At 42.4% G+C, this 21,208-nt stretch overlaps 1 protein-coding gene across 9 annotated transcripts in view; it reads left to right on the top strand.

Moving 5' to 3' along the window:
• The window catches only part of MTRR (5-methyltetrahydrofolate-homocysteine methyltransferase reductase), a 517,819-nt gene that overhangs the window by 109,143 nt on the left and 387,468 nt on the right, over positions 1–21,208 (top strand). For all 9 annotated transcript variants that reach the window (XM_072152995.1, XM_072152997.1, XM_072152996.1 and 6 more), the window contains one exon: positions 1,200–1,545. In XM_072152995.1, coding sequence (XP_072009096.1) covers positions 1,200–1,545 — 346 coding nt within the window. The remainder of the gene's footprint in view (positions 1–1,199; positions 1,546–21,208) is intronic.

Below are 21,208 nucleotides of genomic sequence, written 5' to 3'. Positions count from 1 at the left end.
CATTGGTTGGCGTCTGTATAGGGATGTTCTGCAGCGGTTGGCGTCTGTATAGGGATGTTCTGCATTGGTTGGCGTCTGTATAGGGATGTTCTGCATTGGTTGGCGTCTGTATAGGGATGTTCTGCATTGGTTGGCGTCTGTATAGGGATGTTCTGCATTGGTTGGCGTCTGTATAGGGATGTTCTGCATTGGTTGGCGTCTGTATAGGGATGTTCTGCATTGGTTGGCGTCTGTATAGGGATGTTCTGCATTGGTTGACTAATGTATGGGGATGTTCTGCAGCGGTTGGCGTCTGTATTGGGACAAGCTCGAATGTAAATTATCTATTTTTTATTTTACAGGGAATTACAATTGTTTTGGTCCAGTGGAAGTTTAGTACGGGGGGAGAGGAACACTCCTTGCTGTACTAATGACTGCTGGAGCCATTGTTCTGTCAGTGTCCCTTTAAGCATATTGTACGGCTCTCGCAGAATTATATTTTAAAATATATGGCGCTTATGGCTCTCTCAGCCAAAAAGGTTCCTGACCCCTGGTATAGGGAATAGCATTTAGAGGACTTCTAACTATTTTTATTTTTAAAAAAGTAATTTTTTTTTTTTTAAACTTTTTTTTTCTCTTACAGACTGAATTGAACAAGTTATCCTCTTATCACTTGTTAAAGCTCTCATTGATGTAACACAAGTCAATACAGATGCACTGCAGTGTGTTATAGCCAGGTCCTGCCTTGATGCAGGGCCCGGCCTGCAGAAGACATGATGCAGCCCCGAGTCACTCTCTTGACCTCAGGACTGCCATCAGAGATTCAGTGCCATTGATGAAGGGGGTGGGGGTGGGGGTGGGATGAAGGGGCCCTATCAGACACTCGATATATGACCGCACCGTGTAAGGGTGTCAGCTGTAATATACAGCAGAAAGCAATATATTTCTTGGGTCGGCAAGTCACTGCCACCTATGCAATACTATTAAGTTAGTTGGTAAGGGGTTAAAGCCCCTCTTGGCAACTCAACACACACTTCTGGTAAGGCTATTTGAACCTGTCACTAGCTAAAAATCACATTCATGGTAACAGTTAACTCATTTCACTATTCACCTTTAAAACTTTATTTCTGTAGACCTATATGAAAATCTCCTTTACAGCCAAGAAAATCTGAGTAAACGTTATAAAACATGTTTTTTTCTTTTTTCACCCGTTATTCCAGTTTAGAATTGGTTGTAGAGCCATGGATCAGAAACCTCTGGGTTGCGTTGGAAAGAGAATTTGGTGCAGAACATAAAGAGATAAATGTGGAACCTATCAGAGTAACTAGCGGAAACCAGAATATTCTGAATGTACCAGAACATTTGGACATGCGCATACAGACTGTTGGCCTTGAACATGATCTCGTACCTGATAACAAATCACTAAAGAAATCAATGTCGGATGCTTTTGAAGAAGTTGAACACTCCCTTATCCATTCAGTGCCTCCTCTTTGTCAATGTAGTCTTAATATTCCGGCTTTTCCTTCTTCATATTTGGATGTAGTTATTCTTGAATGTGCAGCAGAGGTAAGTTTAAGTATTCTTTTAATCAAAAGGCAATATCTGAAAAACAATTCAGAGAACTTTGCAGAAATCAGTCTGGTTTGCAAAATGAATAATCTTGTCATTATGTGATTTGTAGTCCTGATAGTACAACAGCATTTATCTCTGCAGACCTGTCTGAGTTTGCTGTGCACTTTGCTCCTCTCTTCCTTCTCCACTTAGTTTCTATGTTATTTTCTAGGAAGATGATATTCACTGGGATCTCAAAGTGAAAATCAGAGTTAAAGGGGTTGTATAGATATATTTTGTTATCTATGCCTAGGGGGCTTTTTACAAATTTATAAAGAGCATATACTGATGTTTCTCCTGCTCCCAATATGCCGCAGCGCAGCATCACTTCCGGGTCTGTCTATAGAGGCCAGTGATTGCCATCTCAACCTCAGCTGTGTGTCTTCTGTCGTGCAGTGATAGGTGGCACGGTGGCCAATCGGCAGCGAGCTAGGTATAAGAACAAATAATAATCGTTATTTATATTTTGCCATCATATTCCGTAGCGCTTTACAAAGAATTGGGGACATAAAATAAAATATTACAGAGTATAAACAGTCTTGTGGAACATGAGTTCACAAAAGCTTACAGTCTGTGAGGATGAAGGGGGTGACACAAGAGGTATAAGAGCTTGTATACAAAGTCAGTGGGACTGCTGAGAAGCCTGTTGCTTGGTATCTGGTGTTCACCAGATAACAGATTGAAGGAGTACGCAGGATGGGTTAGGATAAGCAGTTTATGAAATTTAAACCTTCCCCATGCCATATATTTAAACTGGTTCGCGACCGCCCGCCGTGTATTCACGGCAGCGGTCGGGTCCCGCTGCATGGAGAGGGCTCACAGGCTGAGCCCTCTCCATAGCCAGTAAGTCTTTGCTGCATATCTGCTGCCGGCAGCCTCAAAAAGATATCGCCGCATGGGCGCCGCCATCTTGCCTAGGATCGTCTCTCCCCGTGATGTCATCGGGGAGCGGGGATCTGTCTTCATGGTAGCCCCGGGTCTTCCAAAGACCCGAGGCTATTTCGTTTTAACCCCTTCATTACAATGTGCTGATTACATTGTAATGAATGAGAAAGAAAATCCCCATATACTGCCATACTGTAGTATGGCAGTATATGATAGGATCAATCAGACAACCTAGGGTTAAAGTACCCTAGGGAGTCTAAAAAATAATAAAAATAAAAAAAAGTTTAAAAAAAATTATAATAAAAAAACCTAAAAATTCGAATAACCCCCTTTCCCTAGAACTGATATAAATAAACAGTAAAAATCATAAACACATTAGGTATCGACGCGTCCGAAAATGCCCAATGTATTAAAATACATTAACGGTATTTCAATGCGTTTTCACTGCATTTAGATTTTTTTTTTGCCGCTTCCGAGTACATGGCATGGAATATTTAATACCATCACTATGAAGTGCAATTTGTTACGCAGAAAACAAGCCGTCACACGTCTTTACGTGTAAAAATAAAAAAGTTATAGATTTTTGATGGTGGGGAGTGAAAATGGACATGAAAAAACAGGAAAGGGCCGGTCCTTAACCGGTTAAATAACTTTATTCCTGGACTACCCATTTAAGCAGGGAGGGTATAAGTTAAACAATAAAGCACTTTTTTTGTAGAAATATAAAGTTCTTTAATCCACTTTTACTACGGTTTTTGTGCAAAGTTTGTTGTAAAGTATGACCATCAAAGCAGATCAGATTTCTTTTTGCCGTGCATCTTTCTGTATCATGAAAAAAAGATATAAAAATTTGTGCAGACTGCACTTCACTTTGCTGTTGGAGGTGAAATATGGTTTAGGATATAGAAATCCATAGCAAATAGAAATCCATAAATGCGTGAAGTTTCTCATTAAATGTGTGTGTCAAGCGGTCCTTCAAAGCTTTTCTAGCATGCACAACTATTTATTATTGGGGTTTCTTGAAATTTTTCAGTGTTAGATAACTTTTTTCTTGTAAAGGCTGTATACAACATGCTTGGCCTAAATCAATATCACATTGTGATGCGCTCAGCATTTATGCCAGGAAAGCATTCAAAGTATTGTATCAAATATTACAATTCTATCGAATATTAAGTCTTTTCCATGTCCTTTTATATGTTCTCCGAAAAATACCTTACTTGGATGACATCAGAAGGACTCCAGGGTAATTATTTTAAAAAGTTACATTTATTGTCGTCGTCCAGGTTGTAGAATACAGAAAACTTGTACAGATTTTTAGTCATGTGTTACAGTCAGTCCTTGAAATTATGTTCTGGTGAAGGTTTCGTCATCTTCTGATGGTCTTTCTTCTTCCATCTCTTCATCCACATCTTGTGTCCTTAAATCTCCTCCATATGTCGGCATGTGAGTGTGAGCTTGGTGTGTAAAATGCTAAATGTACCCATCCCCCTTGAAGAGGATCACTTTTAAAGTCTGCACTCCTATAGAGTTACATTGTAAGCCAAATTCATCCATTAGGCTTGTTTACATCCATATATGGTAACATATGGCTGCTAACACAGAGACCATTATATGGTAAAGGCTAACTCATGCCATGTGGATGTGGTATGGGGTTGTGTTCTTACATTATCTTTGAGATATGTCAAGAATGTACATACAACTCTAATGCTGCTCATATATGCCCCTGATTACACTTCTGATTATTATTGGAAGGAGAAAGCCACAGCACCACGGAGTAAAATGCCACAGATTCGCATTAGAATGGAAACATTGCTCTTTTATGCCTGGATGATGTGCCAATAAAGACCACTTCGCATTTTACTCCGTGGTGCTGTGGCTTTCTCCTTCCAATATGCCGTATTTGAAGTTTTGAACGCCTGAACTTCGGGCTGCGAGCACCAACTTCCAAGAGGAACTACTGTGGATTGCTGTCCTCTTTCTCTTACTTCTGATTATTACACACTTACTCTCCATTCGTAATTTAATCCTATCACATTTGTATTTCATTGACCATGTTGTGCTTAATCAACTCTTGAGTACATATTCACACCCTAATTAGAATATTGTAAATCTGTAATATTTAACATGAGCATATCCGTAGGCACATACTTGCAGACGCAGGCTAACCTTTTTTGCTTACATCTGCAAAGTATATATCATAGCAAGCTGTGTTTTTTCATCCTGCTCCCTCCCTTCTTAGTGACATATATGCTCAACATGGGGGATGGATGCAATCTATTACATCCCTCTCATGATTCCAACTGAGTATAAACATGGCTCAGCAAGAGGGAGGTCCCAAGTTATTTCACTGCCCATATAATGACAGTGACAACACTGAAGATGCTGACTCCTATTCCCACTTTCTTAGTTCTACTTTTTAAAGGCAAGTTGGGTATCCTCAAAACGTATTCTTAAAACAGAGGCCAAAAACCAGGAATGTGATTTTAAGCTGTTGACCGCTTTCTGTAGCCTATGCTATGCTTATTTTAAAAATGCCTTTGTCTGCCTTTTGAATGAATTCCTTAGTTTTATAATGGTGTTTTTATATAGCTCCCTGCCAGGAGTGTGTGGTGAGTCCCAGGTTAGGGGGCAGCTGCAGCCATTGTGAGCCATTGTCTCCTCATACATTATTCCTCTACTCCACACCAACCCTCTCCCTCCCCTGCTTGCTCAATGTACATAACAGGAAGTGGGGAGAGGGGGAGAGAGTTGGATGAGTGTGGAAGAGAGGAGACTGACACAGGGACACAGTTGCTCCCCTCCCCCACACTCCCCACATGCTGCTGGCATGGGGCCAGGTAACATGAATAAAACTTAACCCTTTCAGGACCTGGCCCTTTTTTGTTTTTTCATTTTCATTTTTTACTCCCCATGATCAAAAATCCATAACTTTTTTATTTTTCCATGTACAGAGCTGTGTGACGGCTTATTTTCTGTGTAACAAATTGCACTTCATAGAGATAGTATTGAATATTCCATGCCGTGTACTAGGAAGCGGGAAAAAAATTCCAAATGCAGTGAAATTGGTAAAAAACCGCATTTGTGCCGTCTTCTTGTGGGCTTGGATCTTACGGATTTCACTGTGCGCCCCAAATGACATGTCTACTTTTTTCTTTGGGTCTGTGCGATTACGGGGATACCAAATTTATATAGGTTTTATTATATTTTCATACATTTAAAAAAATTAAAACCTCCTGTACAAAAATTTTTTTGGGGATTTTGCCATCTTCTGGCGCTAATAACTTTTTTATACTTTGGTTTACAGAGCTGTGGGTGGTGTCGTTTTTTGCGGATTTTGATGACGTTTACAATGTTATCAATTTTAGGACTGCTCGACCTTGTGATCACTTTTTATAGAATTTTTTAATTTTTTTTAAATGACAAAAAAAGTGCCATTTTCGACTTTGGGCACGATTTTGCGTTACAGGATTAAACGCAGTGAAAAACCGTTATCATATTTTGATAGATCGGGCATTTTCGGACGCGGCGATACCTTATGTGTTTATGATTTTTACTGTTTATTTATATTTATATCAGTTCTAGGGAAAGGGGGGTGATTTTGAGTTTTTAGGGTTTTTTATTATAATTTTTTTTTTAAACTTTTTTATTTTTCAGACTCCCTAGGGTACTTTAACCCTAGGGTGTCTGCACGATCCTATCATATACTGCCATACTACAGTATGGCAGTATATGGGGATTTTACTACTCATACATTACAATGTGCTGATAGCACATTGTAATGCATGGGTTAACCCGAAGTAGCCTCGGGTCCTCGTGAGACCCTAGGTTACCATGGCGACGGATCGCCGCTCCCCGATGACGTCACGGGGAGCGGCGATCCTCGAAAAGATGGCGGCGCCCATGCGCCACAATCCTTTTGATCAGCGGGAAAACACAAAGACTTACCGGCTATGGAGAGGGCTCAGCACGTGAGCCCTCTCCATGCACCCGCGGCCGACCAGTGACGTGCTATTACGTCACGGGTCGTGAACGGGTTAAATAAACCCTACTGAAATGGTTCAGAATGCTGACATATGTATTTATATATGCATAGCATATGCTAATAGAACCTGTCAACTGCTGGAAATAATATTCCTGGTTACAGGTTCCCTTTAGATTGTTATAATAGCCAGAATAGTATTTTCTGAACTCATACTTGAATTGCCACAATATCCACCACAGAGCTAAAGATATAGCAAGTTTCTGCATCAGTGTAGCTACAGCATTCTTTTTTTAAACTGTATTTATTAAATTTTCATTTTTATGAAACCGAAAAGAAAAAGAAACAGAAAATAAAAAACACAAACCCCAACATAGGGTCATCAATACAAATGTTGGGTCTAGGACCAATAGGAAAGAGGGGGGAGGAGGGGTTCAGTAGGTGATTGGGATTTATTTAGTTCCAGTTAACAGCTTTAGTTCTCTCTCGCCAGTAGAGTAGAGTCTTCATTCAGCTTGGAGGTCCAGAATCATAAGGTATAGGCTGGCAGATTAACGTCTTTACAAGATCATTATATTCTATTCTGGGGGATAGGATTGGGGGGGGGGGGATAACGAGGGCGGAGGGAGACACAGTATAGTTAAAACACAATGAAACCAAAGAATCATGACACTGTCATCTTCTCATCCCTAGGGGTTACACCCCCCTTCCCTAGCCCAAGCATGATGTATTATAAAATGTTACCACATTTATTTGCTAGTAACCACTACTACCATTCCTAACCCCATCAATCAAGTTCCACAGGAACATCTCCCACAAGTTGTCGTTCCTGGTACCACACTGTGTTCACAAAGCAATTTCTGATATCTCGCCTCATCTCTGGTGACAGCACACTGATCAAGCTTTCCCAAGTGGTGAAAAAAGACTGTACTCGCTTTTCCCTACCCAGGGAGGCCTCAATCCAGTCCATACGCAATATGTATGTGAGCTTATCTAGAAACATACGGAAAGGGGGAGCTGTGGGGCTGAGCCAGGTTTGGAGGATGCTTTTACAACCCGCTGCTGTTACTGCTATCAGTAATCTCTGGCACCCTCTGGTACAACGTTGTGTTTCAGTATCTACATACCCAAAGACTGCCCACAGAGGGTCCCTAGGGATATGATTTGTAAGATATTTAGTTGTAAAGGCTATAATTGTGTACCAGAAAGGCTGGATAACTGAACATGCCAACATACTGTGATAGCCTGGCTCCTTCCTCATAACATCTCCAGCATGTTGTTGTGTTGTATATACCCATATGAAACTCTCTAGTTGGAGTGATGTAGGAGCGATGCCGCTTCTGGAGGTACATCTCCTGGAAGGGCGGCGAAGGCAGAGATCTACAGGCACTTACAATGACATTCAGGAACAGTGATTGGGTCGATAGACGGGTCATCCAACTGCCACTTAGTCAAGGGAGCAGGTGAGGTATCATAGTCCAGGGAGGGGTGAAGGAGGGCATAGTTTCCTAGCCTTACTTGCACCATTATTAAACATGGTTATAGTGCAGCCTGAAATGCTGGATAATCCTTCTGTCTGAATTTAAGGTGAAAGTCATGAGCTTGGTGCAAAGATACTGGGAGGTCAGAACAGTTTTTTAATTGATGATTCCATTTTTTAATTGATGATTACTGTATTCAAATTTTCCTGAGCGTGGGAAAGGGAAGAGGCAGGGGCGTTGCTAGGTTGGTTAAAGACCTGGGGCCCAATGCACTTGTATCGCACTTACAGTAATGCCCATTAATGTACATAACCCCCTCACATTTGGTTGTGCCAATAAAAACTTTACTGAGGTTCTGTACAGCTACAGAAGCCACAGGAGAAATCCCTATCCTTACATCCAGTGACTGCAGGCGACGTGTTCTTTATCTTCTCCATTAGGCATCACCGCATCTGTTCCTCATTGTCTCTTACAGTGTTATCCTGCTGCTGCCCCTAATATTCTCCCCCAAATACTGTAAGGCTGCTTTCACACGTTTGTCTTGGATTGAAACAACACCAGGTGCTCATTACCGATCACATGTGTTTCACTGGAAAACATATGAGAGCAAACAAAGGCTTGTCCTATAGTAGTGTCACGTGTGCCCCACACAGTTCCCCCGAGTAAAGTCTCCCACACAGCCCCCCAGTAAGTAAGGTGCCCACACAGCCCCTCCACTAAGTAATGTGCCCACACAGCCCCTCCACTAAGTAATGTGCCCACACAGCCCCTCCACTAAGTAATGTGCCCACACAGCCCCTCCACTAAGTAATGTGCCCACACATTCCCACCCACTAAGTAATGTGCCCACACATTCCCACCCCTGCCAGTAAGTAATGGACCCACACATTCCCACCCCTGCCAGTAAGTAATGGACCCACACATTCCCACCCCTGCCAGTAAGTAATGGACCCACACATTCCCACCCCTGCCAGTAAGTAATGGACCCACACAGCACCCCCTCCTCATGTTCTCCTCTTTACCTTAGAGTCCCTATTATGTTTCCCTCTCATCTCACTGGTGCTGCTCTGTGCACAGGCTTCCCCGGCCGGTCAAGTGATCATGACATCATCACAGGATTTTCAGCCTCCGGCAGTCTTATTCTCCTGGAGGCTATGACCTGCAGGGGAAAGTATTGCACTCGTTCTCATCAAGATCAGTGTCCTGAGGACACAGATCGTTATGAGAGAGGGGAGGATGCCCGGGCAGCGGGGAGATCCGGGGCTCCGGCCTAAAGATCCGAGTCAGGTTTAAACAATGCTAAATCCCAGATTGAGTTCTATAAAGGTTGAATTAATTTGCAGTGCAACCAAATATGTAGTAGAGAGACAGTTTCTTCCTTGCATTTTCATCATATGTCCGATGATTGTGGGTAACTTTTTGAGTCTGTATGGGGTTAAATACCACCTATACATTAATTTCTTGCTGTCATTTTAGGTCACTTTTTGATGAGGTGGCAGTAAGTGAGAATGCATGTTCCCATGTAGATATTTTAAACACTTTGTTCAGTTCCTGCTTCCATATGGAAGGGAAGCTTTCCTTCATGTTCTAATGTAGGTTTGTTTGGTTTAGTAGATCAGATTAGAATTTTACCCATTGTCTGAAAGTCTTGTTATCCCACCATGCTTTGACATGATCTAGCAAGGTAGCTTGATAGTATGCTTAAAAAAGAAGAAAAAAATAAAAAATTTTGGTACAAGTATCATTTTAGTAGCTGGTATTCTACCTAAACAGGAAATTGGATAATTAGAAAAGGAATGTATGTCTTTTTCTAGTTCTATTAACCCCTTACCGACATGTGATGTAGTATCGCGGGTCGCGAGTGTTTTCCCGCTGATAGCCACCGGCAAAGCTAAAATATTTTTTTAAATGTATGAAAACATTATAAAACCTATACAAATTTGTTATCCCTGTAATCGTATCCACCCAAAGAATAAAGCAGACCTGTCATTTGGGGTGTACAGTGAAATCCGTAAAATCCAAGCCCACAAGAATACAGCACAAATGCATTTTTTTTTTTACCAATTTCACTGTATTTGGAATTTTTTTTCCACTTCCCAGTACACGGCTTGGAATATTAAATACCACCATTTTGAAGTGTAATTTGTTACGCAGAAAATAAGCCATAACACAGCTCTGTACACTGAAAACTAGAAAAGTTATAGATTTTTGAAGGTGGGGAGTGAAAAATGAAAACGCAAAAACCAAAAAGGGCTGCGGCGGGAAGGGTTTAATGAGTTTTAATTGGTTTGTGTGCTTTTTTGTTCTGGGGAAGTTAGGGTTATTTCTAAGTATGTTATTTTCCCATAGGCCCAAATATAAGGAAATTTTACCTCTAAGAGTTCCTGAATGGTTTGGGAGATGTCCATGTTTAGGATGACTTGGATTCACTAAGTTTATAATATCTTACTGAACTAAACTCTTAAATAATTTTTGGCTAGCTGGGTTAGAGAGTTTTCTTCAGAAGTTAGACAGATGATGAGCAAAAATACTGATTCTGTCATCTGTGATCTGTATACCTGTAATATGGGGAGATATAAGTGCAAATATTAGTGGTGACAGGGGACATCTGTGTTTTTTTTTTTTTTTTTTTTTTTTTTTTACTCATTTTATTAGTGCTAATGGTACAGAGTATTGTTTACATATACAATGCTGGTTTGCTATACATTGCCTTCCTCCAATTATGTATACAACACATACTCGGTTCTGGTAAAATAAAGAGAATTCTTGCATACCAAATAGTTCCATTGTGTATTTGGGGGTTGGGGAATTCGGGGCTTAGTATCGAAGGGCAAAAATAGGTTTTCCAGTAAGAACAGAGATCGCATTAACCCCTCCACAAGCTTCATAGACTCTTCCAAATACAGTATTAGGCTACATTCACACTGCCGTATGGAGGACGTATATACGGCCCCTGGGGCATTGTGTTTTACATAAACCAATTAAAGGGTATGAGGAGATCCCTCCGGGGAGAGGGGACCTGGGCCTCAAGGGCATGTCGTAGCTGTAAGAATCTAAAGAAAAAGCTTTGTCCCAGATAAAATTTCAGTTGTAATTCCTGGAATGACTGTAGAATATCTGCACTATAAACAAATGCCAAAGTTCTTACTCCCTTATTATTTCATAGGGCCGAGGCCTTTAGTGTCTGCAGGTGTAGCAAGGTAGGATCATATGCCTTAGTGGGTTTCTGCTATGATGTCTGTAAATTCTGTTATTTTCATTGTTGCCTGCCACACTTATTTAGCCAACTTGCGTAGCAAAATACAAAAATACAAAGAAGTGATTTAAAACATAACTTTTACTCAGATCCTAAAGTCCATACAATGAAAAATAGAAAATTGTTGCTTTCAAGCAAGTTCTTCTGTGCATGGTCCCCATCTGGGAAAAAAAGGAACGTATACATAGATGAGCCTAGCGACCACCTATTAGTGTACAAAAATGCGAAAAATAAAACGAGACCTCATAGGTGGCCATGTACTGATATACCTGCGCCCCACTCCGTCACAACACCAGCCAATCATGAATGGTCGCTGAAAAGAGCTGAGGGCGGAGCCGAGTGTGCTCATGCGTGTATACACCGGCCAAAGCAAGCCCGTGTAAGGATGCGCGCATAAGTGAGGGATCCTGTGCGTCCAATCTGCCGCACGGCAAAGCCGCCAATGCCCGTGCATGTGCAGAGACGCCTGTCAAGGTCGCCAAAGGAAGGGCAAAAAATGTCCATACAACGGGCAGAAACAGACGTCTCTGGGGGAGGGGTCAGCCACAGAGAAATAAAATAAAATAGTGCCCAAATAATACATTTGGTACAAGAATTTTACAGAAAGGGTGTACGTAAAAATTACATTATGCATCCGACTGCAGCCCTAAACCCCTGATGACGCCAGTTGAGGCGAATCATGTCGGGTGGGTCTAGTTGATTCGTGTAAAAATTTTGATGAGCAGCAGACAGTGTTCCATAACTAAAATGAACCCTTAGGGCAGAGGTGGCGAACCTATGGCTCTGGTGCCAGAGGCGGCACTCGGAGCCCTCTCTGTGGGCACCCAGGCCATCACCCCAGCATGAAGTTCATCAGACAGGACTCAAAGAATCTTCCTACAATGATAGGCGAATTTGCCCTCCTCCTTTCAACTGCGTTGGTGTTTTTAGGAGGCTGAACGATTTAAAGTTGTCAAAGAACAAGGAGAAATAAATTACTGCTTAAGTGGCTTTTGGTTAAAATTTGGGCACTCAGGCTGTAAAAGGTTCGCCATCACTGCCTTAGGGACTATGAGAGTGGAAATACTCTAGGGACCTTTAGAGAAAGATAAGCACTCAAGACTCCGCTTACCTACCGGGACTAATAGGGTCAATTCTATCCACAAGTCTCCTTTCACAATGTGTGCCTGTCAAGCAGGGGGAACTGATCAAACCCCCTTGATTATATCACTTTCTTGTATAAAGGATAGTATCCCTGAACCCCTGAATACTTATGAGTTTGGACACTGCCTGCTTGTGTTTTTAACACATAAACTGTACTCTACGGAAATAATAATAAAGGTTACATTTTATTATTTGTCTTAGCCTTGGTGGACAGAAAGGTTTTTGGTCACAAGCCGGGCTTTTGGAAAAATTGGAAAGGGTGGGGAACTAGCTCTGGCCATAAAGAGGACAATCCATTGTGGTGCAGGAGATGCTTCTCTGCGTTAGGCAGCCTTTGGTCTGTAACCCAGGTATTTGAGTTGTCCAGCAATGTTATAACGGTAAAAGTTGGGTAAGGCCATACCCACCTCCTCTTTGGGGCACTGTAACGTGGAGCGACTGAGCTTGGCTCTAGATGTCCCCCACACAAACACTCCCATTGGAGAGTAGTTTCTTAAATAATTTTTTTGGGGTCAGGGGCCGAGGTATGCTGAAGAATAAGGGAATAATAAGTTTTACTAAATTGATTCTCCCCGCCACTGATAAAGGCAGTATTTTCCAGGCCTTATACTTATCTCTAGCATATGTCACCAGTCCACTTGAGTTTTGGTATGTCTTAGATATAACATTTCCCAGGTATTTAAGTTATGTAACCACTTTTAGTCTCTCTATGTGGTCAGGTCATGTCCAAGGGGAGGCTCCAAGTGGCATGAACACAGATTTAGACCAGTTAAGTAATAGACTGGAGAAGACTACATATTCCATAATGAGAGAGATTGTTTGGGGCAGTGAGGTGAAAGTGTTTGCTAGAAAAAGAACCATGTAATTTACATATAAACCTACGCGGATCTCTCTGGTCCCTGGATCTCTTTCCAAATACTAAATCTTGGGCCAAATTTGAACCTCTGCAAACCTTGTCTGAGGAATACCCACTCAATGGCGTCAAACGCCCCTTGGATGTATCTAAGGAAGCCAATGCCCAATCTCTCCCAGACAGTTGTCCTATTTGTGCTATTACCTGTACCTGGCGTATATTGTCAGAGGTGGATTTCCCAGGCATAAAGCTGCATTGATCCAGGTGGATCAAGGAAAGACTTACTGTGTTCAGTCTGGATGCCATTATTTTGGTGAGTAATTTATAATTGTTGTTAGGTAACGCTATAGGAGAGTATGAGCCTCAGTCTGTGGAGTCCTTGCCCGGCTTTAAGATTATCACCACAGGAGCTTCGTATAGGGAAGGAGGCAGGGTGTACATATCCAATATATGTGGAAGTTAAAGATTCTTATACTTGGCATAAATCTCTTTCGGTAGCCCATCTGGGCTTGGTGACTTATTATTGTTCAATAGTTCTATCACCTCCTCCACCTCTTCCAGGGTTAAGGGCTTTTCTAACAGGGCTATCTGTTTTAGTTTCAAGGAGGGGATTTGTATGTCGTCTAGATATTGCCCATGTCCAATGTCCTCGCCCATCCTGTCCAACTTGGTATTGTAGAGGTCTGTGTAGCATTCCAGAAACCTAGCCAGAATTTCTCAATGCGTTTTTAGAGGGCAGTTATACTCAGCCCATACTTCAAGGATAGGGGGTGACAGGGTGTGCTGTCGTAATATGTGTGCAAGCAGCTTAGCTACTAGTTTCGTAGTTCAAAAGCAGACTGCTAATAGAAAAATATTTTGTTTTCCGCTTTCTCTTTTAAGACATGTAGGTATAGCTGACCAGTTTGTTACCAGTTGGCTCTGTTTGCATCTGTGGGGTCTGTTATATACAGGTGTTCTAGAGATTGGCATTCCAGGGGGCCGCCTGTCGCTTAACTTGCAATGTCTATGGGGACGGAACATAAATTGCCATTACATTATACGGGATACCATATATATGTGAAAGTACAAACGCATATCTACCTTCATCATCGGACAATTGCACTTTCACTTACCAGCGCACTGACCTGTGTAGTAGTAGGGAGACTCCCCTCGAAGCCACATTTAAACAGGAGTGTAAGCCCCATTGAATCCAGGGTTTGTGCAGTATGTGTGTCTTGAAAGGGATTAAGTGAGTTTTTTGCAGACATATAATGTGGGGGTTCTGGTGCTTAAAGGGAACCTACCACCATATATCTACCTATAAAGGTAGATCAGGTGGTAGGTGGATCTATAGGACGTGAGGATAGCCCTTTTAAGGGCTAATCCTTACGTCCCCACAATCTTTTGATAACTTTTATTTGGCTAATATGTATGCAGTGGCTCCGGCAGTGAATGCCCAACCGCAGGCCTGCTGTTCTGCGCATTCGCAGATGGCAGGTTTTTCGGACGAGGGTGTGCAGCTATGAGGAGCTGTGCGGTGAAGATTTCTAGTAGGAGGAATAAAGAGGCTACGCCATGTAGCGTCAGCTGAAGCTACTCCACGCCCCAGTAGCCGCTTTAGAAAATTTACATATTAGCCAAATAAAAGTTATCAAAAGATATTGGGGATGTGAGGATTAGCCCTTAAAAGGGTTATCCTCACGTCCTATAGATCCACATACCACCCGATCTGCCTTTATAGGTAGATATGTGGTGGTAGGTTCCCTTTTAAAGGGGCCTCTCTGAGCAGACACATTACTGTGTTATCCATCTAGTTCTGTGGGGTGACAATGTGGTTAGATTATCAGGGTACAGGGTTTATATACTCTTTTATCTGGCTTCTGATATTGTATTAACACACTGACACATAGAGTTATGAGACCGATCAGAGATGCATTGGATTACACAGAGGCTGATAGAGGCTTTTACACTGTCACACACTGAGCTCTGCCACATCTCACACATATGTTCCTGTTATCTCCTTGTAGCTTGTTGGTTGCAGCCTCTTTCTCTGCTCACGGGAGTAAGTGTCTGTGTCTCAGTGTGCAGCAGTGAGAGCTCCGTGCAGGGAACGGGGCTACAGGCATAGCAGAGACAGACAGTAATCTCAGCAGCACAATCTCATCCAAGATAGTGCCCGACCCAAAGTCAGAAGTTACTGGGTCTTGTCTAGGGGAAACTGAAATTGTGTACAGCAGAACTGATAGACAAGTTCACAGATATCTGTGAAATGCTGCATTTTTGTTAATAACAGTGAATTAGAGAATGTGTTATTTTGTCATCCTGAGTACATATAAGAAACTTGTCTACGTGGGAATACCCCTTCAATGTGATTAAATACCATTAGCCATTTATTTGGCGTAGTATACAATCCTGTCAACAGACCTCAAACTTGTGCATCAATATACTTCAATGCCCAAGGTATTAGACCTGTCAGGCCGTGATAGACAAGTTTCAAAGTTATCTTTGCAAGGGAGACTATTCATCTCCTATATTAATATTCTAAAGCCCTAGGCCACCCCCTACCCAACATGCTCAATAGTGGATTTTTAATAGTCCAGAGGAGTGGTCCTCCTCTTATCAGAGGGCAAGAGATTCTCTGCGCAGGGCGCAGCCATTCGTTGGCCTCACTCCAAGTCACAAAAAATATTGCTCTGTCGCCATCTAATACCTGCAGACATGCCAAGTAAGCCATAGAATGGGAAAGGTTATTGTCTCTGTGTGCGCTTTACATCTGGGAACGTAGCTCTCGTCTTTTGTAGTTTGAGGGGAAAAGTCCAGGAAAATAGACACTCTGGTGTTGTCCACTGTGATATCCAGGTTCCTACTAGTCTGCGGAAGTATCAGATCTTGGTCTCAACAGCTCAGGAATCACGCAAGTAGTGGTCTCGGAGAGGCTCCCAGATGGGGCACTCTTGCAGGGTCTCTGTGCACCCTTAGCAGTGTAGAGAAGTGAGCATCTGGGAACAAGTCCTTTATCCATTTCTCAGCACATTCCCCAGGTGAGCGGCGGCCTATAATTCTAATTACATTTAGTCTCAGACGATTTTCAAGATAATTTCTTTTTTTTCAAGGCTTTAGAATCTCACGGTAAAGTGGAAAGTGATCTGGGAACATTGGCAGTGCGGTCAACTTGCAGTCTCTAAGATTTTGCAGATCTTGTCTGAGGAGACTGACATCGACTCATACCTCCTCTAATTTGCCTGTGAGGGAGCTTTTGCATGCATCTAATGCATCCAGGACTTGTGATGTTACCTGTTTCAGGGTGGAGTCTTCTCCAGTCTTGGATGGACCGCATGATTCCTGTTTGCTTCTGGTCAGTACCGTTTGTTGCAGCTATGGAGTGTGTGGCGTACCTCCCTGCTCTGTACTGGCAAATTCATGTAGATTGTCAGCCCCGTTTTGTCTTAGGGTGCCTCATGTTATATATCTAGGTTGGAGGTGTGATATAACTAGTTATAATACTGCTCCCTTTAGTTTGTCCTAACACTCCAATCAGGCAGGTGTTTGTGGCTGTTGGTAGCTGGCTGGGGATGGGGTCTGAGGGTGCTATGCCCTACCCTGCAATTGGGCAGACGTTTGCCCCTGCAGCTCAACTTAAAACCTTTTGATGTCTATCTCCGTGGGGCCTGCTGCAGGAGCTAGTCTCCGGAGTGCCCATGCTGTGCCAGGTCCCGACCGTGGGATATTATCTATGGCCGTCTGGCAGAATGGAACAAGAGGTGGATTACCTCACAGTGTAGTTCGAGGTTTGCTGCATCAATCCACACTATAACTAGTATCAGGCCAGTCTCTGACAGGGGCAGGGGTTCCGGAAGTTCGCTCCCACTCCAACCCATGCGGCTCTGCGTGTACAGGCCTTCGCCCATAGGTCCGGTCTTCCCTTTTGTTGCAGATATCTACTCTGTGAACTACTCAGGTGTTTCCAGCTCACTGTGAACTACTCGGGTGCTGTTCCAGGACAGGTTTTGGCCTTGACGGCACCAAATTATTAGCAGGATATTAGGGGTTAGCATGGAGCTCAGTTATTCACGTCCAGCCATGTTGGCTGCTATCCACCTCCCCAAGTTAGATATTTTAAAATAGTTGGAGACTGATCAGGATGTACACTAGGTTGCTGTTGGGTTGTTGTATAGTGCTTATATTAATGAATTGTGGGGAAGCTCCAAATCCATTGACTGTGTTCTCTACATTCAAAGTTTGGAGCAGAGAAGGCGTCCAATTCACTTCTGCTTTGGAAATTATATTAATGAATTGCCTTGTTGTGTTTACCGTTTGAAGACTCATATATGGAATGAGCTGGTTTTGGAATTTTCTAAAGAAAATGTTAGGAAGCCTGTCAGGGCCACGTGATTTGAGTTTGAATGCAAAAAATACCTTGTTGGTTTCCTCTTCTGTATAATGATTTAGTTAAAGGGGTTTGCCCATGAAAGAAAATTTTCACATCTCAATACCCTAGTTGTTTTGGCTTTTATCTTTCGGTGATGGTCAGTGTAAGATTCCAGGGTTTGGGCCTTTTTATCTAGTTTTGTGAGGTGACAATGTGGTTACATTATCAGGGTACAAGTGTATATATACTTTCATATGGCTTCTGACATTGTACTAACACACTGACTCATAGAAAGAAAGAGATGAGACAGATGAGATGCATTAGATTACAGAGAGACATGACAGACAGAAACTGATACTTTTATACTGTAACACTATCAGCCTGCTACAGATATGTGCCTGCCACCCCCTTCCCCCAGATCACGTATCTCCTTGTAGTTTCTATCTGCTCATTCTTTGTTTTCTGGCAGGTTGTTAGTGAGTTTCTCTGAGCTCCTTGCAGGGGGCATGGCTACAGGCACAGAGAAGAAAGACACAGAAATCTCATTTGCACAATCTCACACAGAAATCCAAGAAGGCGGCCGACCCCAAGTCAGAAGTTACAGGGTCATGTCTAGAGGCAACTGAAATTGTGTCCACCAGGACTGATAGAGACAGGTTGGACTTATCTGTGAAGTTCTGTATTTTTGTTACCGTAATTAAAATTAGAGAATGTGTGTTATTTTCTTATTCTGAGTACATATAAGAAACTTGTCTTCGTGGAAATACCCCTTTAATATTGATTTTTTTATTTCTGCGGTTTGGTGGTTATCTTTAAATCTTTGCCTTTTTATAAAAGGCTTTTATATCATCCATAGTTGGTTGAGGGGATGAAGGGTCATTATGGAGGCTATAGAGTGAAGAGTATTATTTATGGAATTCGTTCGCTATACCTTGTGGGTCCATTATTTTATTGTTTTCTGAGGATGTGATATTTTTATTTTTCTATTTAATTGCTAGTAGTGCCCCTGATTTGTTACCTTGCCAGTAATGATTCAACTGTTTTCTTTGAACGGCCAATTCATGTTTAACCCCTTACTGAGGCTGAGCCCTCTCCATAGCCGGTAAGTCTTTGCTGCACATAGCAGCAAAGACTTACCGGTAACATCTGCGATCGGTGCTAGCATCTTGCAGCGAATAGTCGCTCCCTGTGACGTAATCGGGGAGCAGCGATCCGTTGCCATGATAGCCTCGGGTCTTCCCGAGGCTGTCTCGTTTTAACCACTTCATTACAATGTGCTATCAGCTACTGTAGTATGGCAGTATATGATAGGATCGATCAGACAACCTATTAAATCTCTCCCCTTTCCCTAGAATTGATATAAATATTAATAAACAGTAAAAATCATAAACACATGAAGTATCGCCGCGTCCGTAAATGCTCGATCTATCAAAATATAATAACGGAAAATAGCGGCCAAAGTCGAAAAAGACACTTTTTTGCCATTTTGAAAATGTTTGAAAAGTATGAAAAGTGATCAAAAGGTCGCACAGTTTTAAAAAAAGATGGCAATGAAAATGTCATCAAAAGTCGCAAAAAATTATTCCACCCACAGCTTTGTACAGCAAATTATGAAAAAGTTATTGGCGCCAGAAGATGGCAAAATAAAAAAAATATATTTTTGTACAGGAGGTTTACATTTTTTTTTTTTAACCTATACAAATTTGGTATCCCCATAATCGCAACGACCCAAAGAGTAAAGTAGACATGTCATTTGTGGCGCACAGTGAAAGCTTTAAAATTCAAGCCCACAAGAAAACCCCACAATTGCGTTTTTTTTTTCCACCATTTTCACTGCATTTGGAATTTTTTCCTCACTTCCCACGGCATGGAATATTAAATACCGTCACTATGAAGTGCAGCCAGATCTTGTTGCAGTGAGCTCAGCAGAGTTTTGTGGCACATAACCTGTGAGCTTAGTGGCGAGTGTGCATTGATCCGAAGTGAGTGCAGTGTCCTAAGGAAGGAGTACTTTTTGGATCCAGCAACAAATAGATAAGTGCATCTACATTTTTATTTCCTGATATTCATTGTGTGAGTTTTATTTCAACCATGTAGATCTGAAGGTATTTTACTTGCATAATCTGTATATTGTGTAGGGGGTTATCTAGACAGTATAGTCACAGGTGCTGCCTAATTAATAGTGGGGTGTGGCTATCTAATTAGCAGCCTTTATATACTTCTGTGGTCAGTTTGTTTGGTGGTTTGCAGCCAGATCTTGTTGCAGTGAGCTCAGCAGAGTTTTGTGGCACATAACCTTTAAAAATAGCATCAGAAAAGCGAGTGTGTGAGCTTGGTGACGAGTGTGCATTGATCCGAAGTGTGTGCAGTGTCCAAAGTGGGATTTAGGATTAAGGGACTTAAGTTTGAGGGACTTTAGCAGGTAACTGCTGTATTTTGTGTTACTTTGACTGTAAATTCTTCTCTCCGTGCATATTTCTATTGTAATCCCCATTAGAACAATAGACTCCGTAAGTGGCATTGCTACACAGTGTACATCCTGTGCCATGTATGCTTTCCTTGAACAGCCGTTCGAGTGGGAATACTGCTGTGTGGGATGTGTGAAAATTGCTCATCTGGAAGCCCAGATTCTGGATCTAAATGAGCAAGTTTCAAGGCTGCGGACAATCAACAATATGGAGGGAAGTTTGCTGCTTCTGGAGCACAAACTCTCTGGGGAAGATGGGTGTGGGGAGGGAAGTATGGAGGTGCAGAGTGAGGGGGCAGCTAGTTGGGTAACATGTAGAAGGCGGGGTAGAGGGAAGAGTTGTAGGGAGTCTAGTCCTGATCTGGTGCACCCCAATAAGTTTGCCAGGCTGGCGGATGAGGGGGATATCAGCTCTGGGGTAGCAATGCTGCAGCAAGAAGTGGCCGCTAGCAGCCAGGGGAATGTCTGCTCCAGTAAGAAGGGTAATGGGAGCACAGGCAAAGTCAGACACGTGCTGGTAGTGGGAGATTCGATTATTAGGGAAACACACAGGGAAATCTGTCACAAAGACCGTGCATACCGAACAGTGTGTTGTTTGCCGGGTGCTCGGGTTCGGCATGTTACGGATCGGGCTGACAGATTACTTGGAGGGGCTGGTGAGGAACCAGCGGTCATGGTCCACATTGGCACTAATGACAAAGTAAGAGGTAGGTGGACGGTCCTTAAAAATGATTTCAGGGATTTAGGCCATAAGCTCAGGGCACGGAACTCAAATGTAGTTTTCTCCGAAATACTACCTGTACCACGTGCCACACCAGAAAGGCAACGGGAGATCAGGGAGGTAAATAAGTGGCTCAAAAGTTGGTGTAGGAAGGAGGGTTTTGGGTTCATGGAGAACTGGGCTGACTTTTCTGTCGGCTACAGGCTCTACAGTAGGGATGCCAAAACCGACTATGCCCTAGTCTGGAGTACATCAACACAGCTCTCAACTATTTAGAATGCCAATACCAAAGAAAAAAGCTAGATAAATCTTTTTTTTTAAAAAAACAATGGATGTATTTTATTAATGTTCCAAGTCATACACATATAAATATACAGCTCCCAAAAAGGGAGTTAAAGAATTTTTGTGTTTAAAGATACCAGGGGCACAGGGTGTCCCAGGTGAAAAATGGGACCACACAGAGTACCAAAACGGCCCCCCTC

Source organism: Engystomops pustulosus, chromosome 5 (genome assembly GCF_040894005.1).
Source record: "Engystomops pustulosus chromosome 5, aEngPut4.maternal, whole genome shotgun sequence".
NCBI classification, from domain to species: Eukaryota; Metazoa; Chordata; class Amphibia; order Anura; family Leptodactylidae; genus Engystomops; species Engystomops pustulosus.
The sequence above is the reverse complement of the archived record's forward strand: the minus strand, read 5'-3'. Positions and strand labels throughout refer to the sequence as shown.